The sequence below is a fragment of the Osmerus mordax genome, chromosome 2, assembly GCF_038355195.1.
Source record: "Osmerus mordax isolate fOsmMor3 chromosome 2, fOsmMor3.pri, whole genome shotgun sequence".
Taxonomy (NCBI): domain Eukaryota; kingdom Metazoa; phylum Chordata; class Actinopteri; order Osmeriformes; family Osmeridae; genus Osmerus; species Osmerus mordax.
In genome coordinates this window covers 20913083-20941066 of record NC_090051.1, presented here as the reverse complement: position 1 = coordinate 20941066, position 27984 = coordinate 20913083, and the positions used below count along the sequence as shown (strand labels likewise).

At 50.1% G+C, this 27984-nt stretch overlaps 1 protein-coding gene across 5 annotated transcripts; it reads left to right on the top strand.

Moving 5' to 3' along the window:
* The first annotated feature begins 34 nt into the window (after nucleotides 1-34).
* LOC136958508 (target of Nesh-SH3) lies at nucleotides 35-27975 on the top strand. 5 transcript variants are annotated; one of them, XM_067252482.1, is made up of 19 exons: nucleotides 35-551; nucleotides 7241-7420; nucleotides 8101-8169; nucleotides 8333-8465; nucleotides 9083-9264; nucleotides 9464-9504; nucleotides 10357-10402; nucleotides 10940-11011; nucleotides 14966-15160; nucleotides 16204-16272; nucleotides 18584-18646; nucleotides 20083-20202; nucleotides 20679-20768; nucleotides 21235-21441; nucleotides 22098-22203; nucleotides 23004-23083; nucleotides 24127-24315; nucleotides 24942-25064; nucleotides 25293-27975. In XM_067252482.1, the coding sequence occupies exons 1-19, from the start codon at nucleotides 464-466 to the stop codon at nucleotides 25406-25408; spliced, it is 2169 nt and encodes a 722-aa protein (XP_067108583.1). In that variant the 5' UTR covers nucleotides 35-463; the 3' UTR covers nucleotides 25409-27975. The 5 variants fall into 5 exon arrangements, with proteins under 5 accessions (XP_067108583.1, XP_067108574.1, XP_067108591.1 ...); XM_067252473.1 differs by having other exon boundaries at nucleotides 18572-18646; XM_067252490.1 differs by lacking the exons at nucleotides 10940-11011; nucleotides 14966-15160 and having other exon boundaries at nucleotides 18572-18646.
* The last annotated feature ends 9 nt before the right edge of the window (nucleotides 27976-27984 follow it).

The following is a 27984-nucleotide window of genomic DNA, read 5'->3' as shown; positions in this document are numbered from 1 at the left end:
CAGACACCAGGTACCACCTCCAGCCTGCAGACCACAGCAGACCAGACACCAGGTACCACCTCCAGCCTGCAGACCACAGCAGACCAGACCACCGTAAATAACCTGCAACAGCCAGTCAGTCAGCCAGTTAGTAAGTAAGTCAGTCTGGAAGAGCTGACCTTGCACTATCCTATCCTACAGCTCTGTTCTCAAAGTGATCTAGATCCCCTTAAGTCAGTCCAGTGCTAATGCTCTCGTGTCGAGTAAGTCCTTAAATAGTTTTGTTCACCTCGTTGGAGAGATTCAGCTTCATCCAGGAGCCCAGTTCTGAGTCACCTTCTGCAGCTTCTGCCCTGCTTCAACACTCAAGCTTCAGAGAGGAGGTCCAGTTTACCAGAGAGAAGACTTTCTAGAAGATTTCCTGGTCAGCGTTGTGTTGCGTCATCCCATCTCACCTGAGCCCCCGGCGGAGCGTTCCAGAGCCATGCAGCGCCTCGACACCTTCCTGGTTTTCTGCCTCCTCACAGGGACAGTCCTGACCAGCGGCCCCCCCACTCTCAGGAGGAGTAGAGGTAGGAGACTGACAGGCGTGTGTGTGTGTTCATCATCCTCTCCTGCATGGCACCCCTGTGCACAACCTCTCCTGATGAGGTACGCATTAGGATTTCATGTTGTGACTAGCTCCCTTCTTAAAACGTTAATATGTGCATTTTAGATTTAAAAAAAAATCTATTTGTGTATATATTTGGGATTGTGTCATAAGATGCCATGTAAAGCGTCTTCTAAGAAGGAACAGTTTGTTGTGACTATGTGGCGTGCTCTGAGAACATGCGCGAAACTCTGAAACATGAGATCCAGACTGAGTCCGGAGTGTGAAATGGGTCGTAAGCAAGCAGAACTCCAACATTGTTTGCAACAAAATGTGTTTTGGGAAAGTCTCAAAATGGCAGGTGGCTGAGCGGTTAGGGAGTTGGGCTCGTAATCTGGAGGTTACTGGTTCGATTCCCGGCTGTGCAAAATGACATTGTGTCCTTGGTTAAGGCACTTCACCCTACTTACCTCGGGGGAATGTCCCTGTACTTACTGTAAGTCGCTCTGGATAAGAGCGTCTGCTAAATGTAAATGTAAGGGCTTAATACTGTTTACTGTGCAAGAGACCAAGGTTAGTTTGATAATGTTTCTTTTTCTTTTATTGGCTTTAAAGTAACTTTTGCTTGCACGGGCAGCTGCAATGTGATTGTATGCTGAGGTTGCTATCTGGTAGCTAGTAGTAAACAAATTGCGAAGATGATTGTTAATGACGTTGGCAATGATTGTTACATCCATATGTTTCCCTGACAACCACATGCAGAATGAGCTCTAATGTTATCCAGGAGGTTGGTTAACCAGTCGCTCCCCGGAAGTGAACTGCATACCTGTGGAGAGTGTGTGGGTTCTGTGGACTGGAGTAGACTTGGAGAGATATGTACTGTACCTTGGGTGTGTGTGAGAGGTGACTGTGGTCCATCCACAGCAGAGTCAGAGATCTTCTCTGTCCTGAACCTGAGAGCTGCTTTGCTTTCAATGCTGCATCCACTGATGTATGTCCACATGTGTGGAGATTTCACTGAAATGATGTGGAGAGGAAAGGGGAGGGGTGAGAGGAGAGGGGTGAGAGGAGAGGAGAGGGAGGGGTGAGAGGAAAGGGGTGAGAGGAGAGGGGTGAGAGGAGAGGAAAGGGGTGAGAGGAGAGGAGAGGAGAGGGGAGGGGTGAGAGGAGAGGGGTGAGAGGAGAGGGGTGAGGAGAGGAGAGGAGAGGGGAGGGGTGAGAGGAGAGGAGAGGGGTGAGAGGAGAGGGGAGAGGAGAGGAGAGGGGAGGGGTGAGCGGAGTGTCACACTGGTGTGGAGAGAAGTCTTCCTGCCACAATATGAACCTGTATCCAGGACAAAGGTCAGAGCTTTACTCTAACTGTTATAACTTTCCCAGAAGGCTCTATTGTATAACAAGCAGGATATGCTGCTATTGAGTTTTATATTTGTATAATTGGCCCTTTTAAATGTTGTCCAAAAATTGTTTATTGGAAGGGAAATCCAGTGAAATGTTTCAGAGTTTGCATTATTTCCTGGCAACTTCTCTGTCTCCTCTCTCTCCATCTCTTTTTCTCTTCACTTTCTTTTACAAACATGTCATAAAAGAGGCCATAAACTGCATCCCGTTCAACCCCAGACCAGCCCTAGTTGTCTCAGGGACGTCCTCTGATTAGGATTCTCACAGACAGATGTGGAAAGCAGCATTTTCCACCAGCCTCTGCCATATTCCTCACTAGCACACATATCCACCCCCCCCCCCCCCCCCCCCCCCCCCCACACACACACACAAGCAGACCTGGTGGAAAACCTAGTAGGGCTGGCCTGAGGACAGCTGCCCGTCAGGCTGGCCTGAGGACAGCTGCTCTCTGTGGACCCAGTCAGGCTGGCCTGAGGACAGCTGCCCGTCAGGCTGGCCTGAGGACAGCTGCTCTCTGTGGACCCAGTCAGGCTGGCCTGAGGACAGCTGCTCTCTGTGGACCCAGTCAGGCTGGCCTGAGGACAGCTGCTCTCTGTGGACCCAGTCGGGCTGGCCTGAGGACAGCTGCTCTCTGTGGACCCAGTCGGGCTGGCCTGAGGACAGCTGCTCTCTGTGGACCCAGTCGGGCTGGCCTGAGGACAGCTGCTCTCTGTGGACCCAGTCAGGCTGGCCTGAGGACAGCTGCCCGTCAGGCTGGCCTGAGGACAGCTGCTCTCTGTGGACCCAGTCAGGCTGGCCTGAGGACAGCTGCCCGTCAGGCTGGCCTGAGGACAGCTGCTCTCTGTGGAGTTACGACTCAGAGCTTGGCTCACCTGGATGCTGCCCTGGAAGAGCCACTGTTCCCTCGGCGCTTGTGCGTGTGTCGTGTCGCTGTCTCGGGAGGAGGGGTCGGGGTTCTCTTGGCTTGCGTCCCACAAAATGGAGATGTGATGTCACAAGTCACAGCAACTCATCTTAAAAAACAGCATGTATGCCTGTGTGCATCTGTGTGTGTGTGTACATGTGTCAGAATCCTGCCATGGGTTTCCATCCGAACCAGGCCAACACTTAGACAAACTCACAGGGGGTCTCCCCCCCTCTCACACGGACGTGCTGGTCCAGGAGGAGGGCTGGAGGGCTGGAGCGAGGAGGGATGGAGGGCTGAAGCGAGGAGGGCTGGAGGGCTGGAGCGAGGAGGGCTGGAGCGAGGAGGGCTGGAGGGATGGAGCGAGGAGGGCTGGAGCGAGGAGGGCTGGAGGGATGGAGCGAGGAGGGCTGGAGGGCTGGAGCGAGGAGGGATGGAGGGCTGGAGCGAGGAGGGCTGGAGGGATGGAGTGCTGGAGCGAGGAGGGATGGAGGGCTGGAGCGAGGAGGGCTGGAGCGAGGAGGGATGGAGGGCTGGAGCGAGGAGGAATGGAGCAAGGAGGGCTGGAGGGATGGACGGCTGGATCGAGGAGGGATGGAGGGATGGAGCGAGAAGGGCTGGAGGGCTGGAGCGAGGAGGGCTGGAGGGATGGAGCGAGGAGGGATGGAGGGCTGGAGCGAGGAGGGCTGGAGGGCTAGAGCGAGGAGGGATGGAGGGATGTCTGCAGGATAACAGAGGACAGGCGTGATGGATGGTGTGAAAAGAGATCAAGTGATGGGAAGGGGAAATGGGACGACTGGGGAGGAGGGGATGGAAGGCAGGAGGAAGAGAGGGAAAGATGGAGTTGTGCCACCGGAGAGGGGATGCAGCTGGAGTGTGGTAAGCCCATGGCATTAGCCCCTGACAGGGGGAGATAACATGTGGGAGCAGAGGGACCAGCGTGGAGCTGCTACAGGGGAGAGCGTGGGAGATTTCCCCCCCAGGCACGGCCCACACCAGCTGGGCTGCTCTGCAAGGCTGCTCCCCTGCTGAGAACCTGGTCCATGGCAAAGAGAACGGGCTCACAGAAAGCCAATCCCATTTATCTATTCGACAGTGGCTCTGTTGAATTGGATTCTCCCTCATCGAGCTGAATGTGTGACTGTGGGGGGGATAAGGAAATCCTTCCCTGCTAGACCTCTCCTTTCCTCTCCACCTCTTCGCTTCATCCGTCCATCTTCCCCAGAATGTAGAGGGTAACCCGTTACTGAGCGGCGCAGAATCAACTTAAGCCTCCACCACTCACACCTCAAGTGTGAGTGTGTGTGTGTGTGTTTTTTTTTTGGGGGGGTTGTTTGTTTGTGTGCCTGCATGTGTGTGTGTGTGTGTGTGTGTGTGTGTGTGTGCGTGCTCATGTACTGCAAGTGTGTCATTGGAAGTATGCATGTAGCCTAATCAATTTATGATGCAGTTGTCCAATAAATCACGTCGATATGTCAGCTTTGTGGACAGGAGAGGAAGATAGTGGTCACATCCTCTGACAGCCTAGGAGATTTTCCACACTGCAGTTGAAAGACAAACATGTCTCTCGTGGCAGAGCCAAGTCTTTGAGGCTTTCGCTGGGTATTAGGAGTGTGTTGCCTTGCTCCGAGTCAATGGAAAGCCATGTGATGATTCAGCACTGATACCCTGAGAACTTGAAGGTCTCTCTAGCTGTTCCAGAAGAAAGAGAGGAGAGGGAGAGGAGAGACGGATGGGGAACAAGCTGCCAATAGGAGCTGGAATGACTGATCGAAAGTAAATGAACAAATGACACACACCAGTGTGACATACCCCTCCCCTCCCCTACTCTTCCTTCCCTTCATCCAGTTTAGTGTTTCCACTCAGGCCATCCAATGGAAGGGAGTTTGTCTTCCACACATCAGCCCCAGAGGCTCCCCAATGCTCCCTCTCTTTCCTGCTCTGAGTCACTGGGACGAGGAGGTGCTGGCTGGCTGGCTGTTTCCAGGTGTTCTATATTGTTGTGTTCGGCTTTCTTTTTGCAGCTGGGAAATTGATTTTAGGGAAATGGAGAAGCGTGAGTTCACACACACCAACAAGCACGCATGTTAACACACACATACACACACCTGTCACACACACACACATACTTTAACGTAGACTTAGCCTCCGGCAGTCAAAGTAATAACACTCAGATGGCATTTACGAAACACATGATTTATTGTGTGTGTGTGCATAATTAAGACATGAGTGTTGGACTCGGCTGAGAACAGACTGTGTGAAACATAGATCTCCTTATCAGTGTGTGAAGATGACATTTAAACTTGATAATGAAGAAATGTGCCCTTCCAGCCAGGCTAATGCCTCACTGTTGAACTGATCCTATCCAGGCTGAGCCTTCGTTGCCTGTAAAGACGTTCATCATACTGAAGGTGCAGTCCGAGGGATCCACAGCCGCGAGCTGTTCAGCTTCACGGGTTGTTGTTTACAAACGACTTGGTTGTCAAGGTCAGGTCCATAGGAGCCTGACAAAAATGATGAGCATGGTTCCTAGAATGGTCCAGGGTAACTCTGTTACCTGTGTGTGTGTGTGTGTGTGTGTGTATGCAGGAGTCCTTGTGTGCACATGTTTGTGTGTGGCGTTCCAGACGGCCGGAAGTGGGCGCCGGTCTGGTGTTCACCACTGCGCTGCTCTATCTCCAGTCGTCATGGAGACGCACAACATTCGAGTCTCAACTTCTTGGAATCGCTGAGGCTGTTCTTGATTCATTTGAAATCGCCACACATTCTTCTCCGAGCGCTCATGACCTCCATCACTCATCGACTTACCACAGTCAGCGACTCCAAATGATAACAGGCCACATCAGTCTTAACTAAGTCTAATCTAGTCGACTGGCACTGACGAGGTGGTCTTCCTTGTTGATGGATGATGGGGCTATTGACTCTCCTAATTTGTAACCTTACTCATTTTCTTCTGGAAAGGCTGATAAGGCTGATGGATCGTGATTTGTGAAGGCCATGTGGTTGGGCTTTGGTCCCGACAGGAATGAAGCCAATGCCTTGCTTGTTTTGGAGTTCATAAAAAGCTCTTGCTAGAAGCCAGAAGTTTCCTAACAGATTGTAGGCAACCCTCCCGTCCTTTTTTGTCATCCTCTTTTGTCATCCTCGAGCCAAGAACCCCTATTGTTGCTATCGGAAATATTGAGGGAGATACAAAACAAGAGCCTTTTTCATCAACAGAAACACACAGCTGGTGATGAATCCTGGGCTAGGACCCAAAAACCTTCCTTGGGTTTCCCCTCGTTCTGATATATCTTTCTCTGGGGACGGTTTCTTCTGGAGTCACTTTGTTATTCCACGTCCAGCGGTTTTACCTCAACGCTGTCGATCGCTGTTTATCAATAATGGATTTTTTGTTTTGTCTTTACAAAGTGGGAAATGTCATGTTTCCTGAATGCATAAATGTTGCCCAAAATAAAGAAACATTTGAGTCTTGAAGATAATGTTTATCGTTTTTCCACTCCTGGAGGGTTTATCTGCTGCGGCGTGCGAAGCCCACCAGCTTTCTAATCTTTTAAATCCAAAACCTCATGTTTGTGTATGATTGTGTCTGTCTAACTAAGGGAGTCAGGTGGCTGAGCGGTGAGGGAATCGGGCTAGTAATCCGAAGGTTGCCAGTTCGATTCCCGGTCATGCCAACTGACGTTGTGTCCTTGGGCAAGGCACTTCACCCTACTTGCCTCAGGGGAATGTCCCTGTACTTACTGTAAGTCGCTCTGGAGAAGAGCGTCTGCTAAATGACTAAATGTAACTCAGCAGGTGTTTACTGTACTAACCCTGTTATATCCATTTGAACTATTTCAGCCAAGAATTGTGAGCAGAGGTTTGTGTTGTAGTTGAGCGTGTATATTTGCGTTCTTGCATGCTTTCAGTTATAAAATAAATAGAGGCTTGAATTCTCATCCCCTCTGGAAGCTAAATTTCGGCAACGTAATGTGTGCCAATTTTGTTCCCACAAACACTGCATGCAAATGGAACAGTGTGTGTGACGCTTTTACATAATGTGTCATAAACAACAGCATAGTCTATTAAACAAGGCTCAGCACCTAAATAAGTACTCTATAAAGCAATGTTATTGGGTACTTTTTTTTAACAAATTATCCTTCTCTATACAATCACCATTATTCACAACATTGTAGTGCACTTGTGTGCGATAGAGAGATGGAGAGAGTCAAAACGGCCAGATGTTCAACAGTGACACCCTCAGGGACATTAGAGAGAAAGAGAGAGAGAGATGGAGAGAAAGAGAATATGTGAAAAAGAAGTGACTCAGCCATGCTAATGCCCCTCCCCCCCACCCTACCACCCCTCTTTACCCCCCCGCTCTGCAGTGAGGCGTCAGAACATGAAGGTGCGCATCAACGCCACGGGCGACACCATCGTCATGAAGTTTGTGCGTCCCAACGAGGACACCAAGCTGGAGGGCTACATCCTGGGCTACGGCAGCAGCATGTTCTCCAAGCAGTTCATCCAGCTGCCGGAGAACGGCCTGCCCTACGAGACCGAGATCGGTGAGCTTCCTGCGGGTGTGTGTGTGGGTGTGTGTGTGGGTGGGTGTGTATGTCTGTGTTACAAAGTGGAGATTTTTATATGAGTCTGTTTGTGTATTCATATGCCTTCCAGCCTTGCGGGAAGAGATATTGGCCGGGTTTCCCAGATTCGTTAAGAAGCTCTTAACGCCAAGAGCTTCTTAGGAGCGTTCTAAGAGCGTTCTAGAGCGTTCTTAGAACGCTCTTAAGAAGCTCTTGGCGTTAAGAGCTTCTTAACGAATCTGGGAAACCCGGCCATTGGTGTTGCAGCTGAACAATTTCCAGGGAGTTGTGGTGCACATGTTTTATTTTGTTGTTTTAGTCATGGCCTGAATCGACATTCTGTACACTGACAAAACCACACGTCTGGGGCTGAAAACTGCAGCTTTACTTTTCCACCAACCCTCCACCGAGCGATCCCTCCAAATACTCCTTAACGACACCCCAGTCCTCTCAGCCGCCCTCACCAACCCTTCAACACCCGTGGCTCCCATCAACAATGCTCTGGTTGCTCTCTAATCTGACCCAGACACCCTTTCCTGCCACAACCCCCACCCAGCCTCAGCTCAGAAACACCCCCCCCCCCGCCCTCCTCCCCCATGAGCCGCACTGTTGACGTAAGGAGGGTGCTCACCCCTCTCTCCCCCCCTCCTCCTGCATAGACGCTGAACCCAAGTACCTGATTGCTGTCCAGCCCATCCCAGTCAACGATGTCAAGAAACAATGTTCTGGTAGGGGAGACAGCCCTTAAACTCTGTATATAAATCAATCAATCAATCTATCCAGCTATCCATCTATTCATCTATTTATCTATCCATCTATCCATTCATCCATCTATCCACATACCAGTTAATATGTAGTACAGTAATATAAGTGTGATGCTGGTCTCTTCAGGGAAGGTGAACCTGGAGAAGCCCCTGCACCTGGTGATAGGCTCTGTCACCCCCACCTCGGTGCTGTTGTCCTGGGGAACCATCCTGAAGACCCCCTACGAGGGCAACATCATGAGCGACTGTCTGGAGGATGGGTGAGTCCACTCACCGAAACACACACCGACACACACACATGCAGACACACACCAGTCCAAATGCACACACACACACTCGGAGGTATATACACACGCATACTATCACACAGGCACACACACACACACACACACACACTCTCCTCCATCCAACCTTCAGAAAATCCCATATTCATTCACTGCAGAGAGAGTTGCTTTGGAAAAGCTTGATCGCAGAGTGCTTTCCTCTGACTCTCCAAAGCCCCATTTGGCTTCATAAACTCTTTAATGTCAGCCCCCACGGAACCCTGCTAAACTATGTAACCGGAGAACTGGTCGCCATGCTGTCGCCACGGCGACGGAGGAGTATCGCGCCTGTGCTTCCCATCTGCTGAGGAAACCTGCTGATGCTGCTCCTTTGTTGCCATGGCATCTTACTCAGTTCGTTCGGTTCCAACTGGAATCAAAATAAAAGTTTTGACTTTGAATGACTCATATCTGATGAAAATATGACTTTCAATCAAAGTTCGTTTAGTCCCCTTTTAGTAACAAGAAACGACACAAAGTGCTTCACATATGCCCACACATCAGCATGAATGAACCGACCCGACGTCTAAAAGGGCTCTCCTGCTCTGTCACAGTCACTACACGGTGCGCTACCGCGAGAGGAACAGGAAGTGGACCTACCAGACCTGCCCCACCAGCGACACGGTCGTCGACAAGCTCAAGCCCAACACAGCCTACGAGTTTGGGGTGAGGCCCAACTCTGAGGACAGCAGTGGAGGGTGGAGCAAGCCTGTCACTCACAGCACCAACATGGGAGGTACGTCACCTAAATGAGTCCCCACTGGAGGTGCGTCACACATCTCACCCCCTTCTCCAGCATTGCTTTCCTCTGGCATAAATCAGCCGTGTAACTTCAGCTTTTTCTTGCTGAACTTTGGTACGGGCATAAGTAAATGTAAGTGGTTGATCAAATGAGTTCCTTTGTACTGTTTGGTAAGGTGTTGCTTGTTTTGCAGACAAAGCCATGCAGAAACCCTACAAGCCTGTGAAGCCAGTGGTATGTTTTTGAAACCATTTCTACATTTTGGTTGTGAAAACGACTTGGAATTTCATTGGAAACTGTCCGTCAATTACTTACATAGTGGCAAAGCAATGGTACAAAACAGGCTGTCAACAAACAGCAGAGAGTGAGTCCTACTGGTGGAGAGGCGAGCAGAGTTTGCTGAGTCTATGACGTGCAGACGAGAGACTGCAGAGGGGCCTTAGCTAGTGTGGTCTGGTTTAAGGACCGCTTGGAGAGCTTTCTTTCCACTCCGGGCCAGTATGGAAACATCTTGACTACAGCCAGACACAGAGCTGGCCAAGGCCAGACACCGGCCAAGATGGCGAGCGAAGCCAGGAAGAGAAAGAAGAGATGAGGAGAGTTGGAGAGAGCCGGGGACAGGAGAGACGAGGAGAGGGGCCGAGAGGAGAGGGGCTGAGAGGAGGATGGAGGGCAGAGAGTTCCTGGCTCGGGGTTCCTGGCTGTGCTCGTTGACTGTTGGGTCCGTTGCCTCACGTGCCTGCAGCCCTGAGCTCTCGTAAGCGGCCACAGCTGCCGAGCTCTGCCACCACGCTGGCACTTCCTGAGACGGGGAGGCTCGGAGCTGCTTCCCACCGGACAGCTTGGAGTCTCAACATGGAGCAGAGGACCCCACGGGGTTATGTAAGCAAGGAAGAAAGAGAGGGAGGGAGGGAGGGAGGGAGAGAGGAAGGGAGGGAGGGAGGGAGAGAGGAAGGGAGGGAGGGAGGGAGAGAGGAAGGGAGGGAGAGAGATGGAGAGGGAGGAAGAGACTTTCAAGATTTAAGCTATCAGTGTCAAATCTGTCTATCACGGCTGAAACTAACTCTCTCTCTCTCCTCCTCCCAGAAACCCATCATGGCCGGTCCTCATGTCTTCTTCCCCCCTCGCCACGGTAAGCCACCAGCGCCTCTCAACCTTGTCTGTGGTCAAACTCACTGAACCTCGCTTTTCATACATCGGCAGAGATTTTACACGACAACCGTGATTTATCGCTGGGAGCAGAAGTCTGTTTCAGCTCTTCATTGTGAACCCTTCTTTAGGGCTCGGCGCTGGAGGAATTTTAACTGGCTTTTGGATTTATCGCTCTGCAGACAGGACTGCATCAACTGTCAATCCTGCTTCATCAGCTCCCAAACGACACTACCCTAACCCCGCTCTTTGCTCTAGGCGGAGAGACGAGATCAATCTTCTGTGTAACCACGGGAACGTGTGAAAAACAGTGTATATTTACATTAATTTCTGACTCGCAACTCTAGTCTTTCTCCGCGTACACAGGTACACTCCACAAAGGCGTCGAGACACTGAATGGAACGTTACTTCCTGTTTCTTTCTCAGAACGCTCCAGCAAAGGAATGCAATAGCAGCCGCAGTTAGCTACTGCATTTGTTTGACGTTTGTCTCCCTCCCCCCCTCCCTCTGTCCTCCCCAGTTCTTCATAACAGGACCCAGGGCAGACAGCCCCCGCTCCTCCGACGTCCTCTGTCCCCCAGGACAAACATCGGTAAAGATGCCTTAAATGACCCTTGACCCGTCATGACCTTTGACATCTTTACCCAGACACAGGAAGTTTTTCCTGGTCAGTTCTCTCAATCAGGAAAAACATCTACCAACCTCTTCTCTGTCTTCTCTTCTCAACATTTTCGTCTTCTTTTCCTCAGGATATCTTCATACTCTGACCATTTCACCTGCCTCGCAGGGTTTAGGTGATATTGTTCTGGAAGACCTCTTTTGACACATCTCAATATCACGTTATGTTCCTCAGCTCCACCAAACGTCACTAGAACCCACTTGCTACCCACTCCCGGACCCACAATGCCTCTGGCCACCCACCAGCCAATCGGTAAACAGTGAGACAGAGTATTCCTAATGCTATAGGCTGTCAGCGTGGCTGTGTCCAATCACAGGCTGGAAGGTTTCTCAATCAGACCGTCCTTGTTTGTAATTGGCTGCATGAGCTCGATTGGCATGACATGAATGAGCCCTTTGGAACCCAGAGATGTGATCAGACCATGTGGGCATGGGGCCCATGGAGGTAGGTTGCCATGCCAGCATGATTGGCAGGTTTGCAGATGGCTGAAGGTTCAACGTGTTCACATCCAGACCTGCAGGTTCACGGCATTCGGTTTTTACAATTCAGAGGGATTTCGTTCTATTGAGATTAAGTAGTAAAAAGTTGGTTTGCATCGCTGCCTTTTGAACAGGGCTCCAGTTTGATAATTAAATCGTGTGTAAAATATACTTACGTTATTCATCTAGGTCATGAATACTGCAGCTATTTCAACAGTATGTTTGAGTTACTGTAATAAAATGGGTAGGAGCATGAGAGGTCAGAGGGCAGATGAGAGGTCAGAGGGTTTTGGAGGCTGGATGTGAACATGCCGTACCGGCCACATGCCTGCACCGTAGGAGGTTGACCTTTGACCTCCCACAGCGGGAAGCGTAGGTGAAGCTTGTTCACGCCAATGCCTTTCACGTTAGTCACAACCTGAACAGTTTGGTGGCCAGCATCTTTCTCTTCCTCACTCTGTCTGTCTCAGCTCTTAGTCAATTGTTTCTTTAACCATTTATACCTGTATCCATCCATACACCCATCCATCCACCCTGTTGAGAATTCCTCACATTTCCACTTTTCTGATTTCCGCCATCTCAGTGAAGCTTCTTCTGTGATCCTCTCTTGTTCCTCAGATTGTGTGAGCTGATCTCTCCTGTCTACATGTGTCTGTCCTCCCAGGTGCTTGGCCAGCTCTCTGACACAGCAGTCTCAGTCAGCATGCACAGTCTGCACGTCACCCACAGCCATCTCTATCTCTCTCTCTCTCTCTCTCTCTCTCTCTCTCTCTCTCTCTCTCTCTCTCTCTCTCTCTCTCTCTCTCTCTCTCTCTCTCTGTCTCTGTCTCTGTCTCTCCTCTCTCTCTCTCTCTCTCTGTCTCTCTCTGTCTCTCTCTCTGTCTCTCTCTCTGTCTCTCTCTTTCTGTCTCTCTCTCTCATTCTGTCTCTCTCTCTCTCTCTCTGCCTCTCTCTTCCTCTGTCTCTCTCTCTCTCCTACAGAACCGGAGACACACAGAACCTTCTTTTTACTGGCTCCTTATCCTACGTTCTCACCTGTACGCTATCCGCTATTTTCCTCCTCCGTCCTCAGTGTTTCACTCTAGGCCCCGCCACTTCAGGAGGTAGGCAGAAAACAGTATGTCCCCCGTAAAAAAATTACAATTGCATAATCTCCCTACCTGCACTCCAAATCTGTCTGTTATGTAACTGAACTCCACAGAACCCGGCCATGCTGCCCAGGCTGACAGGAGATGGCAGAAACATTACTCGGACCTAAAATGAAGCATTACTGCCCGGTACACCCAGCTGATATCTCTCTCTCTCTCTCTCTCTCTCTCTCTCTCTCTCTTTCTCTCTCTCTCTCTCTCTCTCTCCCTCTCTCTCCCTCTCTCTCCTCTCTCTCTCTCTCTCTCTCTCTCTCTCTCTCTCTCCCTCTCCCTCTCCCTCTCCCTCTCCCTCTCCCTCTCCCTCTCCCTCTCTCTCTCTCTCTCTCTCTCTCTCTCCTCTCTCTCCCTCTCTCTCTCTCTCTCTCTCTGTGTTAGCTGGGCAGGCAGTCTGAGGCAAGGTGAGGCACCTGATCAGATTGAACAATCAATCACGGATGGCCTCGTACTCGTTAAATTCCCACGCCAAAGATCAGTCAGGTCCCGTTAAAACCTCATGGCTCACAGCTCCCTCCTGGCCGGCCCCATCGATTTGAACGGCTGTCATTCCTCCACGTCGAGGCCCTGGTACCGCCGTCTGTGTAGTAACACGGTCGTTACAGTGGAAGCAGCTCCATATGGACTCCTGGCCTTTGAAATCAGAGCCTCTTATTTCAGGCTCGTGCCAGGTAGAGGCAATTCTTTGAACTGAGGGTTTTGGCCAAGGTAGGGCGGGTCAGGCCTAACATGAACAGCTGCTTCTGCTGTTCTCACCTTGACGGTTCTTCATCATTTTTCTCCCTGTATATTATCAGTCCCCTAATCTGCTGTGTGTTGGCTTCTGTCTCTGTCTTTCTTCTGTCTCTTATTTTCTACATGTAATTTCTGTTGGGTATTATAATCTACCTGTCTCTCTCGTAGACAATGTGATTCTTCTTCTGTGGTTTGAAGGTCTTATTCCCTTCTCTTCTTCACTACAGGAAGTGTAGACCGGTCTAGATCTGCCCCCTCTTCCTCTGTGGAGGTCCCCCCAGCCTCCCACCAGCCCACACAAACCCCCATCATCCTGCCCACGCCCATCATCACACACCAGCGCCAGTCCAAGCCCAGAACCAGACCCCAGCCTCAGCCCAATCCCCAGCCCAAGCCCCAGCCCAATCCCAATCCCCAGCCCAAGCCCCAGCCTCAACCACAACCCCAGCCTGAGGCCAGGCCCCGTCCCCAGCCTCAACCCCAGCCTGAGACCAGGCCCCAGCCTCAACCCCAGCTCCAGCCTGAGGCCAGGCCCCAGCCCCGGCCTCAACCCCAGCCTGAGACCAGGCCCCAGCCCCGGCCTCAACCCCAGCCTGAGACCAGGCCCCAGCCCCGGCCTCAACCCCAGCCTGAGACCAGGCCCCAGCCCCAGCCTCAATCCCAGCCCCAGCCTGAGGCCAGACCCCAGCCTCAATCCCAGCCCCAGCCTGAGGCCAGACCCCAGCCTCAACCCCAACCCCAGTCTCAATCAGAGTCTCAATCTCACCCTCAGACCAAGCCTCACTTACGGTCCCAACCTCAGCCTCAACCAACTAGGGTCCTCCTGAAAGCAGGAGTCCCAACCGGTAAAGATGATATTCTCCCCTGTTATCTTACATCTCAATACTACAACTTCAACTCCATTATCTTTAGTAAAAGGAAATGCTTTTTCACACAGCTCCCAGCACACCTGTGGTGGTGGGCAAGCCTCTCCCAAGACCCGCCCTCGCCTCCCAAAGGGCCAATAGTAACAACCAGCAGGGTAACCATGACAATGTTATTATTGTGCCCAAACATCATCCAATCACCTCATTGGTCATCCATCCACATGAAAACTCCCATTGGTCATCTGAGCTGTCCATCAATCCCTGGATGACCTTCTGTTGTTGCCTCCCCATGCACCCTCATCATCTTATCCTCCGCAGGGCTGTGCATCCTGTCCTCCCACATTTCCCTGGAACACACCCCCTTCCCTTCCAAAACCTCCATCCCTCCTCTTCGCCTCCACCACCAGGCTGCCCTCCCCATCTGCAGCTCAGACCTCCATCTGCAGCTTCCTCTCTCACTCCACACTTCCCCTCCTCCTTCCCGTGCCGTCTTCCATCCCTTCATTCCTCTGCTATCTCTCAACGCTCCCCATCCTCTCATCCAAATAGGATCTGGGATTGGACATCCACCTCCCTGTTATCTCTAACGACCTCCCCCACCCCCCTCCCGCTCCACCCCTCCTCCTTCTCTCTCTGCCCATATAGGTACACGTTACCCGAGGCCCTCGACGAACTCCGTGCCTCGCTCCCCCTCGGGATCGTCTGTCCCTGCGGCGAGCAGGAACGCCACCTCGCTGCCTCGCAGGCGGGTGTCTCTCTCCTCCAGCCCTAACGTGGCCCGGCCCCTCTCTCCACCCAGGGGTGCTGCCAACAACCCTCTCTCCTCCAGCTCTCCTGGGGGTAACGGAGCACTACTCCTCCTTCATCCTCACTCTCTCTCCTCAGCAATACTACCTCAGAGCAATGGAGCAATGTCTGAACACACACACACACACATACACACACACTAGCAGACAGGTGGCCCAGAGTTTTACTGTAATTTACAGCAGGCTACGTAACGTGAAACGCCTTCCAACAATGTCGCAGTTTATCTCAAAGAATACGTGTCCAGAAAGAATCGTAACGCGAGTGTGAGGGTCTGTCACCGTCCAGAACCCTGGATTCTCCCGCACCGTCAAGACTCCTCTGTGCTCTCTCCAAGGAGCAGCCGTCCCCTCCCTCTCCCCCCCCGCCCTCGTGCGTCCGTCTGTCTGTCACGCTCTTCCACATGTGTGCTCTGGGAAGCGCTTCTCGTTGGCGTGCGCTTCACGCTTCGGCCTCGAGGAACAGCGCCGGTGCCTCCAGGGGTCAGGGTCGTTAAACGTGATTTACGTTCCCGCAGGCGGGGGCCCGAGGGACGGCTGTGCGCCCGGTGCTCTGGACGTACACCGGCCAGGACACACACCGCATCTACACCGGCCGTGCCAAGCCAAGCAGCGGGCAGGGCCAGATACACCACCACAGCCTGCCACACACACAGACATACTCTCACACACACATACTCGGTGAAAGACAGAAAGAAAGAAAAATTAAAGGGAAAGACAGAATAACAGAAAAGTTGTAAAAGGGATTAACAACATGAAGAAGATAGACAGCTTTTGAGTCACGCCAGGCTTGTCTGTATATCTTCGGTTTGCATGCCCAAGAGGGTTTAAACTGTTGCAAACAACAGACCTGTGTACTCTTGGAAGTTTTCAAACTGAATTTATGTTCTCGATATCGACACGTTTAGTCTCTCGCTGAAGGTACTCAAGTCTCCTTTTGGGGACGTGAATGAAAGATCCACTCTGAACTTGGTTTACAACCAGACTCCCTCTCTGTCATCCTGTCATGTTCTTAGCGTGTTCTTGACGTGTTAACAAGGCATGCCGGCGTGTTTAACGAGTCCTCTCCTCCCTCTACAGCTGACGGGGAACGTCATAAGGGCCTGGGTCTGCCTAAGCAAGTGGTGTGGTCCAGACATAGACCTTTGGGTAACAGAGACCTTTCCCTCCCAGTGTCCATCACACTAACCTGTCTCCATGCCCATTCATGTTCTGTAATATGGCAGCCCGAACTGTCCATCACTTTAATTGTCCAACCCCGGTCCGTGTCTGTCGTTGTGGGCGGGGTCAACTTGCTTGTGTCCTTGTCATGGTGTTTGGTTGAGAGCACGACTGAGATTGAAGCGGAATCCCTCTGTATTTCTGCCAAGCAGGATTCACAGCCAATTAGGATCTGCCAATTGCATCTGAGGTTGTGATTGGCCCGAAGGCCAGTGTGTCCCTCCTCCTGGTCTGTAGGAGAGGCGCTGGTTCAGTCTCAGTCACAGCTGGTGTGTGTTAATCCTGGAAACTAGGACAGTTCCAGAGGTCTTCAAGGAGCCGCAAGGCTGACTGGAAGCAACTCTACTGCATAGAGAATGTTCCCTTTGTTTCTGTTTGTCCCTGCACACACACACACAGACACACACACAGACACACACACACTTGCACACTGCCCTCACATGTTACGCTAAACACCAAAGCTACCTCAAACATAAAGGTAACTACCAATGGAACACTCTAAATCAGATGCACCACGGGATTTGACAGAGTAAGCCTATCGTTGACTAACATCAATCAAGTTCACTATCCCGGCCATCTAGGTGATGTCATGTCATGGTGTGTCTTGTCTTGGATTTGTCTGTGTCCTGTTTGTCCCACGGACCTCCTCAAGCAAAGCCTGCCTTGTGTTCTTCCATGCGGAAGGTTTCACCTTGTGTTTCCCATCATGCTGCTGATATTTTCATGCTGTGTGTGTTGACTGCCCCCCCCCCCCCTCTGTTTGTCCTTGTGTTTGTCTTTGAACGTTAGCGCAGATCCCAGAGCTGTCTGTTTAGCAGGGAGAAGATGGAGAGGTTAGAGTCGTTAGCTGATCCGACCTGCCATTGGTTCCCTTCGCTCCTGCCACCAGGAGGACTGTGATGATGTTGAGCCGTGCAGTGTGTTTCTTGGCTGGCCCGCTGAGGCTCTGTGTTTTGACTGGAGAGTTTTCTCGGTGTCTCGCCGGTGCAGCGTGGACAGGGATGTAGATCGGCGTTCAGGCGGCTGCCGGGGGCTTCTACCTCAGAGGGGAACTGAGCTACGGATGGTCCTTCAGAGCAAGAGAGCCGTGCAACGAATTCAAGCGAAAACCGGATCCTGTTTGTGATGGCATTCTGAAGCGGGGTCCTATGAGACCGTAAAGTTGTTGAAGACTATGTTAAATGGACTCGCTAATGAGAAAACATGACACCATCTCCTGGCTTTAAAGCATGGTAGAAACCTGAGGAGGATATTTTTGGTCTTATTTGTCCTTGTTACATTATTTTTGAGAATCCCCACCGTTAGCCTCACAGCTTGCGAAAGATTTTACATCCTGTCGCTAACGTAGAAAGGTCAGTTTGACAGTAAAACTGAGTTGATTCTCTTGATTCTACCCAGGTCCTGTTTTTTTAACGGTAGCCTTTCTGGAAGGAGAACAACAGAGTATTTGTTAAGAATTTGGCACAGTTGGTCCACAGCATTAATTGAGACCAGGTTTCTGACTTTTTCCTTGAGAAGATATAAGAACTTGTGTAAAAACATTATACGGTCTTTTACTCTCGTCTTAGAATCCTTGTGTGGTTTTCTTTAGTTTTATCCCTTCAATGTTATTCTTCTGGTTGATTTTTTACAGGATTTGGTTGTGGTCTTATGTTTCGAAGGTTATTAGAAGTTGACGTGGTCTGTGTTAGTCATTGAGCCGGCCTGTTTGCAGCAGGGGGGATCCTCAGGAGACATATCAACATTTTAAGATCCAATCTTCCTGGCTTTTACAGTTTCTTAACTCCTACTCCAGTTGGAACCGCGCCAACTTTTCTCTGCGACGTCGTCAATCCTACCTGTTACTGTCCCTCATTAAGCATCCTCTGTGTGTCTGCTTTCGCCTTCATCTTCTCCACAGTTACAGCCGCTCATTCACTCCACCTTCATTTACATTACATTTTACATTTAGTCATTTAGCAGACGCTCTTATCCAGAGCGATTTACAGTAAGTACAGGGACATTCCCCCGAGGCAAGTAGGGTGAAGTGCCTTGCCCAAGGACACAACGTCAGTTTGCATGACCGGGAATCGAACTGGCAACCTTCGGATTACTAGCCCGATTCCCTCACCGCTCAGCCACCTGACTCCCTTCATCCTCATCCAGCAGTGTCGGTGCTCTCAGTTTTACCGCGGCGTGCGCCATTACATTTGTAGTCTCTAACCATGCACTGGACTCTCTTTCCCAGGCACCCCTGCAGTTCTACGGCCCTCTCCTCCTGTCAACAAGAGCACCAACCTGGTGGGAACACCAGGGGACAAGGGTGAGGGCTCCAGCCACCAGAGACTACTGACATCCGCACTGTTCAGATCTGCACTGACTTCTCCTTTAGGCTCTGCAGATGTGTCACTGAATGACTCAGTGCTGAACATCACTGCACCACAGCTAAACTGCACTGAGTTTCACGTTCTCCTGGAAAACAGATTGGCTAACTCACAACTACTTTGCCATAGTAGACAACTATTTGGAGAATGTTTGTGCTGTTAGTAGTTAGTAGTAGTTACTTTGTTGAGTTTATAAATGGCAGATTCGGAAGTGTTGACATTTCAGAGTTGTTAACTCTACAGGTTCCAGATGGTCTCATTTGTTATCAACGTGTTACTACGAACACTCTCCTTCATTTCAGCTAGATGTTCTGCCAGATGCTCTTGTTTCCTGCAGTTCAAACAGCTTCATCTGCACTTGCGTGTCTGTGTACGTTTATACGTGTTTCCGGTGGGAATGTCTGTGAGAGACAGAATGAGAATGCAAGCCTACGTTTGTCTGTGCATACCCAGTCTAACACGTTTTTCAGAAATGCCATAGTTACGAAGCAGTCTAACTCTGAATTTTCAGTTGGCAGAAGAAAACCCTCGCAGATATTAATGTCTGCTGCTGTAACTGTTGACTGTAAAAACTTGGAGGTCACCTGACTAATAACCTCCTTCTGATACCCCTTCCCCTCCTCCTCCCCCTGCTCCTCCTCTCCCTGCTCCTCCTGCCCCTGCTCCTCCTCCCCCTGCTCCTCCTCTCCCTGCTCCTCCTGCCCCTGCTCCTCCTTCCCCTGTTCCTCCTCTCCCTGCTCCTCCTGCCCCTGCTCCTCCTCTCCCTGCTCCTCCTGCCCCTGCTCCTCCTCTCCCTGCTCCTCCTGCCCCTGCTCCTCCTGCCCTTGCTCCTCCTCTCCCTGCTCCTCCTGCCCCTGCTCCTCCTCTCCCTGCTCCTCCTGCTTTACCTTCCCCTGCTCCTCCTCTCCCTGCTCCTACTCTCCTTGCTCCTCCTGCTCCTCCTCTCCCTGCTCCTCCTCCTCTCCCTGCTCCTCCTCTCCCTGCTCCTCCTGCTCTCCCCGCTCTTCCTCTCCCTGCTCCTCCTGCTCCTCCTCTCCCTGCTCCTCCTGCTCCTCCTCCCCCTGCTCTCCCTGCTCCTCCTGCTCATGCTCCTCCTTCCCCTGCTCCTCCTCTCCCTGCTCCTCCTCTCCCTGCTCCTCCCGCTCTACCTTCCCCTGCTCCTCCTCCCCCTGCTCCTCCTTTCCCTGCTCCTCCTCTCCCTGCTCCTCCTCTCCCTGCTCCTCCTGCTCTACCTTCCCCTGCTCCTCCTCTCCCTGCTCCTCCTCTCCCTGCTCCTCCTCCCCCTGCTCTCCCCGCTCCTCCTGCTCATGCTCCTCCTTCCCCTGCTCCTCCTCTCCCCTGCTCCTCTTCCTCCTGCTCCTCCTCCTTCATTCAGACAAACCCATGGACCTGAAGCAAGGAGACAAGGCCTCCATCTTGAAGCCGTTCCCTGTGACAGTCAAGACTCCCAAACAGGAACGCAGACAGACGACCACGCTAGCTCCCGTCTTTAATGGTAGGACCGAGGTGGTAAACTGGTGTGACTGTGGTCTCAGCGTGACAGATGAGCCAGCACACCTGAATGTGTGTATCTGTGTGCGTGTGCACCTGTGCGTGTGTGTGTGTGTGTGTGTGTATGTGGGTATTTGTACATGCATTAGTGCTATTTTCACATTATGAATAGGTATTTACAAGCCCTGGCAGTAAGTGAGGCTGTGTGTCTGTGTGTGTGTGTGTGTTTGTGTGTGTGTGTGTTTGGCATTAGTGAGAGAGAGAGAGCCAGAGCAGGTGTTGCCTGGTGACACACACATACACCTTGCCATAGTTATTCACTCACACACCCATTCCCCCCCCCCCCCCCCCCCCCCACACACACACACACAAACACAATAACTACTTACTGCATTCACCACAAGACAGGGGACACATGACCCAAATAGAAAATAAACCTGAAGTCTTCATCCCTTTCTCCTGCTGTCCGTCTCTCTGAAGGCAGTCGTTTCGACATGTGGGACAACTCCTCTGTGTTCAGCTCCCAGCCTGCTTCCGAGGTGGACGCCATGGGCAAGAAGCGCTTCGTTGGTGGGTCAGCACAGTCTCACTCCAGTACACTCACAATGGAAGTCAGACTCCACACACCTCCACACACCTCCACACACACCGACACACACCTCCACACACCTCCACACACCTCCACACACCTCCACACACACCGACATTCCTCCAGGCTCACATACACCCACACCTCCACACTCTCACGCACACACACCTCCACACACACACACCTCCACACATCCACACCTACACACTCTCTCACACACACACACACACATACACACACACATACGCACACAAACACACCTCCACACTCACATACACCTCCACACATCCACACCTACACACTCTCTCACACAGACGCACACACACATACGCACACACACACACCTCCACACTCACATACACCTCCACACATCCACACCTACACACTCTCACACACACACACACCTCCACACCTCTAAGTGACCTGCGTCTGTGTCCCGGCCCGCAGCTCCCCACGTGATTTACAAGACAGACAAGAAGCCAGACGAGCCGTGCTCCATCACCAACTCCCTCAGCTTCTTCCCCGAGGAGGAGGGTGGGGGGCAGAACGTGACGGGGCCCCCCCGCACGTCCCCCTCCAACCTGACCGTGGTCACCGTGGAGGGGTGCCCCTCCTTCGTCATCCTGGACTGGGAGAAGACCAACGACACCACGGGTGAGAGGCCGTCTCCTCCTGAGAGGACCCATACGAACGTGTCCGACTAAATGTTGCCTGAGCTAAATCTGAATTTGCGCAAGCACAAATGAATGTGTCCGATCTGTTCATCGTGAGTCGACTTTCCATGTAACTAATTGTAAAAAAACATTGAAACTAAACGGTTCTAGTGGTTTGCTTTACATTTGGAATCATAGGATTATTGAAATTGTTTGCATGGATTTTTTTTTCAAACATATGTGCTCTTAACTCGTTCCACACTATGCAAGATTAAAGCTTGCAGTCGAGAAAGGGTTAAGTTTGTCTGCGCGAGGACCTCATTATACGCTAGGACCATCTGGTCTGCATCACGTTTTATGACCTGACAATATTAACATGTGGCGAGACTGAGGTGGGGACCTCATGTTGCTTGACGCCTGCAGGCCTTCCTAGTGAGCACCATCCTCATCCTCACTGTCCTGACTTCAGGTTGAACACTTGTCTCATTAAGACTCTCCACACAATTATAAAGAGACGTTTTTTCATTTAATATCTCATCTGTATGATATTAGCGAAACTGTAAAAGCTCAAAGTGTTCGTAAAACGAAGACAGAATATGAGAGCTGGTTGTTTAATTAAATTTGATGAGTGTGCGTGTGTTTCCTGTTCCTGTTTAGAGTATGAGGTCATTTCAACAACCAGCGGACCTAATGGAGAGGAGGTATCCATCCTGACCACCAACCAGACACACACCGCAGTGGAGAACCTTAAACCAGAGAGCAGGTATGTCTCTAACCCCCAGCCAATCAGGTCGGGTCCATCTTCTGGGAGCCAGTTACTTACCATCAGACCAAAAAAAACATCCATCAAGTCTGTTAGAGAATAGAATTGCCAGGTCTGTGATGACCATCAAACTGTTATTTCAATCGGGACTTGCTGCACACGCACATTGTCCCGCTCGGGGGCGGAGTTTGAGCCCGGTCGAGGCCAACATTCTCAGCTGCTATAGTGTAGTTGTGAGTATGGATTCTGAGGTGGAGCAGGGAGGGATGTGGGTCTAACAGCGTTTTAATCTGCCTCTGGCTGACATCTACTCTGAGTGTCCACATCTGGAATGTACCCAGGGCAGAACCAGAACTGAACGGGTCCGCTGGCCCTTGCTTAGACCCACTAGAACATCTGTGTGTGAGTGTGTGTGTGTGTGTGTGTGCGCACGTGAGAGAGTGAGAGCACTGGCCTGAACTCAAGGCTGTCTAGAGAATAAAACTATCAAGTGTCACAGGCTCATAGTTCTGGAGAGCGGAGACGGATAAACCTGAGCTCCACAAAAGTTATGATTATGGCGAACAAGAGTGACTCGGGCCCTCCATCACACCCTTCTCCTGTGGACGTGGAATCTTCAGTTAACTACCTGTGGATTAAAATGACATTCCTCTTTCCCTCTGGGAAAGCCATCACCACTGCAATAGGAACTGACAGTATTAAAACAGGGAGAATGTGGATTTTGGAGGGACTGTGGTACGTCTGTTGAAAAGACTCCATGTCGATTTTTGTTTCTTATTCAACTTTCTCCTTTCTTTCAGTTATGAGTTCACAGTGAAGCCCAAGAATGAGTTGGGAGCTGGGCCAACCAGCGACCCTGTCTCCTTTAGCACGGAATCAGGTCAGTATCAGGACACACCTCTCACACACGCCACACACACTCACACCACACACACACACAAACAAAATGTCACAAGGTACTGGACTGGAGGGCCAAAATGACACCACTTGAGTGAGTTTAGTTTGGGATACAACAAGATGGTAAAAAAAAAGACGATTACCACACACAGCTGCAGTCTTTACCAGGCTGAGCTAATCACATTCAAGTAAGAATTACATATTCCTGCTATCTTTATAAGCTACATCTTCACCACAACTTTTGGACCAACCTAATTAGTTGAGAATAAACTAAGATTCTGTTTAATTATCACTGGCGCATTAGCTAGCGGTAGTAACCCTTTTTTCAAATGGTTTTATGTTTCACAAGTAGTGTGTTGCCCATAAGGGATCCCTGATTACACGCTAACACAAATGTGTTGATGATTAGTGCCTTGTTTATAGCAGCACTTACTTTTACAACAAAGTGTGTAGCTAATTAGCCGTCAACTATTAGCATAGCTTAACATATCAGATGTGTGTAATTAGCTGTAATTAGGCTAATGATTTCAACATGCTCCCCTGAAGTAACTATTGGCTATCACTTGAGCTTGACAGATTACTCTATGTGTGTGTCTGTGCGTGTGTGTGTGGGGGGGTCAGCCTGTCAGAAACAGTCAGTTTCTCTTTCCTCAGGGTCCCGATCACAATGCAGGTCTTGCACCAAGATGGTGCAACTACAGAATACACATGTTATGGTTCCATCCACAACGAGAGAAGAAACACAAAGAAATCATTTGAGAAAATGTCAACACTCCAATTAAAAGTCCACAGAGAGTAATTAGCTTGGTTGTGTTGGGGCTCAAAATAAGTTATGTTGTCATGTAGCAAGGATGTGGCCAGGAGCTCCCAGTCCTCTCAGGACCAAATTATGTAGCTGTTCGCGATAAGACAACACAACTATATTTGACTGCCAATCCATCTGGCAGCCATTCCCAAAGCTGCATCCTGCATATACCTGCTGTCTCGTTGATCGGAATCTAATATTTGTTTGCGTCCCGTGTGCAGCGGACCCCCGGGTGAGCGAGAACGTTTCAGGGAAAGACGCCATTTGGACTCAGTTCCCCTTTAAGTCAGACGCCTACTCCGAGTGCAACGGGAAGCAGTACGTCAAGAGAACCTGGTACCGCAAGTTTGTCGGCATTCAGCTGTGCAACTCCCTCCGCTACAAGATCTACCTGAGCGACTCGCTCACTGGTGAGTACCTGCCTGGAGTACCTGCCGGGCCTTGGGGCCTGGAGTACCTGCCTGGCCTTGGGGCCTGGAGTACTGCCTGGCCTTGGGGCCTGGAGTACCTGCCTGGCCTTGGGGCCTGGAGTACCTGCCGGGCCTTGGGGCCTGGAGTACTGCCTGGCCTTGGGGCCTGGAGTACCTGCCTGGCCTTGGGGCCTGGAGTACCTGCCGGGCCTTGGGGCCTGGAGTACTGCCTGGCCTTGGGGCCTGGAGTACCTGCCTGGCCTTGGGGCCTGGAGTACCTGCTGGGCCTTGGGGCCTGGAGTACCTGCTGGGCCTTGGGGCCTGGAGTACCTGCCTGGCCTTGGGGCCTGGAGTACCTGCCGGGCCTTGGGGCCTGGAGTACCTGCTGGGCCTTGGGGCCTGGAGTACCTGCCTGGCCTTGGGGCCTGGAGTACTGCCTGGCCTTGGGGCCTGGAGTACTGCCTGGCCTTGGGGCCTGGAGTACCTGCCTGGCCTTGGGGCCTGGAGTACCTAGCAACTGAAAGCAAACACTTTTAAAGTCAAAGTTTAGTCAAACGTTCCTGTATTTGAGTATGGTGGTACTGTTGCCTCAGCCCCTTGACCCCTGACCTTCGTCCACTCTGCAGGGAAGTTCTACAACATCGGGGACCAGACAGGGCATGGGGAGGACCACTGCCAGTTTGTAGATTCCTTCCTGGACGGACGGACAGGGACTCAGTTACTGGCTGACCAGCTCCCTCACAGATCAGGTGCGCTGCTTAGCAACCCCCCTCCCTCACAGATCAGGTGCGCTGCTTAGCAACTAGAGCTGGACACCAGTATTACCCCTCTCCCTCACAGAAAATCTCTCCCGAAATAGGATACCATGGTCGAACACTTTGGCACAATGTGCTTCTCTGTTGAATATCGAAAGATGTTAAGTTACTAAAACAATAAAATTTCAATGTCTCAAGGTTCCTTGTCCGGTTGTGTTCCAGGGTTCTACAGGGCTATGCGCCAGGAACCCGTCAACTTTGGAGAGATGGGAGGAAACTCCCATATCACCTACGTGGGCTGGTACGAGTGTGGCACCCCCATCCCCGGGAAGTGGTGAGGGCTGTCCGAGATGATGCCTGACTGGAAAATCAGCTTACCTGGGCGGAAGGAGGACTGGAGGGGGGCCCTCGGAGATGTGGGTCTCTCCCTCTTGTAACCTTTGACAACCGTAGACCAATCACCGTCTGTCTGTCGAGGCTGGGTCCCGCCCCCCCCCCCCCCCCCATGTATAAATATGTACAGAACCAATCAGCATCATGGAACTATATTGAGAACTTTCGTAATAATATCTCCACCGGTCTCACTTCACTATCAAACACGACGTCCGAGGGCAGGGAGATGAAGAAGCGTGTGTGATTTCAAAGTGAATCAAGACGTTAATTATGAACACAGAAAAAAAGAACATGCTAGGAAGCGGGCTCCCTGAAATGTATTAGCTTGTATGATGTTATTTATCAAGGCTGTGCTATTAAACATTCCCTGGGTGGGTCACTCTGCCAGTATGGTTTTAGAATGACAGCGGAAGCCTGAAAGCCTGAATCTACTTTCCTCCACTTAAACTCACACACACATACAAGATGCTTCAGGGTTTCTGCAGGTTTCAGTCAGTCAAATTTAAGACCTTTTTAAGACATTTTAAGTAAGTAAGTAAGTAAGACTTTATTTATATAGCACATTGGTTTTAAGACCATAAAGATTGAAATTTAAGACCTACAACGACGCATGACCAAACCATATTCAAAGAAATTCTGCAATAAATATTTTTTATGGAATGAATTCAGACATTGAAAAGGCATTAATTTAATTTACAGATAAAGCGATCACATTAGTAACCTAATTTCATTTCTAAGTACTAGGGGTGGGGGAAAAATCGATTCACATATGAATCGCAATTCAGTCTTCTAGCGATTCACAGAGATTCACAATAAAAAAAAAAAAGCATATATGAATCGCAATTTGATAAAAAATCTTTTACAAAATGTATCGATTTTTTATCGAATCGTGACCTCAAGAATCGAATTGTAAGGTACCAAAAGATTCCCACCCTTAATAGACGGTAAGCTGTACATTTCTGTTTAATATTTAACCGTGTTGCAGAAATAAATAAGTCTATTGTAGAAAAGTCTACTTATCGTCACTGTATTTTATTAATAAGTCGAAAAGCAAAAATTGAGTTTTAAGAAAATCTTTCAGCCAGATTTGAACACAAGACCCTTCACCCAGTAACCCACATCCTTATCCACTGAGCTATCAGGGATCATTACAATCTCCACTCAACATTTAAATTTGACATTTAACTATCTAGTTGTAACAACCTGCAGAGTTGGGGTGTCAGAAAACCAGAAGAAAGTAGGGCTCCCCTTTTAGCTCACTGGGTTAGTGTGGGGCAGTACTGCAACAGCCTGGGTTCAAATCCTAATTTAAAATTGTTAATTTTAATGTAAAAGTTACATTGTGGTCATGTAACTTTAAAGTTAAGTTTTGTGGGACTTCACCTTCACATAGTTTCATAAATATCGTCTCTCTCCTCTCCGCCAAACGCTTGTTAATCTCAGGAAGATTCTCTTCAGTTTAGTTTGGTTAGAAACAGAGTGCAAATTATTATGATAATCGGGGGGGGGTCAGGTTCTTCTCCAGGGCGTAAAGTAATATTTACGATTACAGGTAAAAACGATATATAAATGTATCGACCCCCCTGACCTGTTGTTTTTATTTATTTTGGGGGGGTCCATGTCTTAGGGGGGTCAAACCCCCCCAAGCCCCCCCGTAATTCGAACCCTGGACTCTAGAGCTCCGCTTTGTAGGCTACAACTCAATAATTTTTTGCTACTTTGTAAAAACTTTCTGCGGCCAGCGTTTCTGGAAATGAACTAGGGTAAAAACTTTTTTCTGACTAAATGAAATATAAGACCTCGGATGAAAATCTGGCCGTTTTAAAATACTTTTTAAGACCCCGCTGGAACCCTGATGCTTGTTTGACACAACACACGATACTTTACACACTGTTCCCTCCATATCGATCCTAAGGGGTTAGCAATTGCTATTTGCACAGCATCAACTCATATTTCTATGTATAATGATGTGACTGAACAATTTCTCTAAGGAATTAAGCAAAAAAATGAAATTGCCTTATATTTGGTATTTACATATAATTCCTCGTTTGTGGGACCATATCGATGTGTTTAATGATAATTACAGGGAGACAAACTGAGACTGACGTAGCAGACCTGAGGGATCCAAGGTTTCACTTGGAACCGACAGAATCCAGTGATGATTTGATCTCCACCAAGATCACATTTACTGCAGTGAAGGGAAATGGCCTTAACATGAATCTTCCTCTACAACTTTAAGATGGAGTAGCTGTGTGTGTTTTCAACAACCTTAAAAGTTATGTTTGATCTGGTGACAGGTTTGGGACAGACCTATTCTTTTTAGATCCTAGAATTGAGAAAAGATGAAATATCGATGTATATAAATGCCGTTTGACATGGAAGCCAGTTGCCAGGGAAGGGGACATTTGTACAGTTGCTACATATGACTGCAGTTGACATTTTTTTTTTGATTTGGACAATGTACAATCATTTCTGTATCTTATTTTCAAAAAATAAATCTTAAGTATGGTTACTTTCTTTT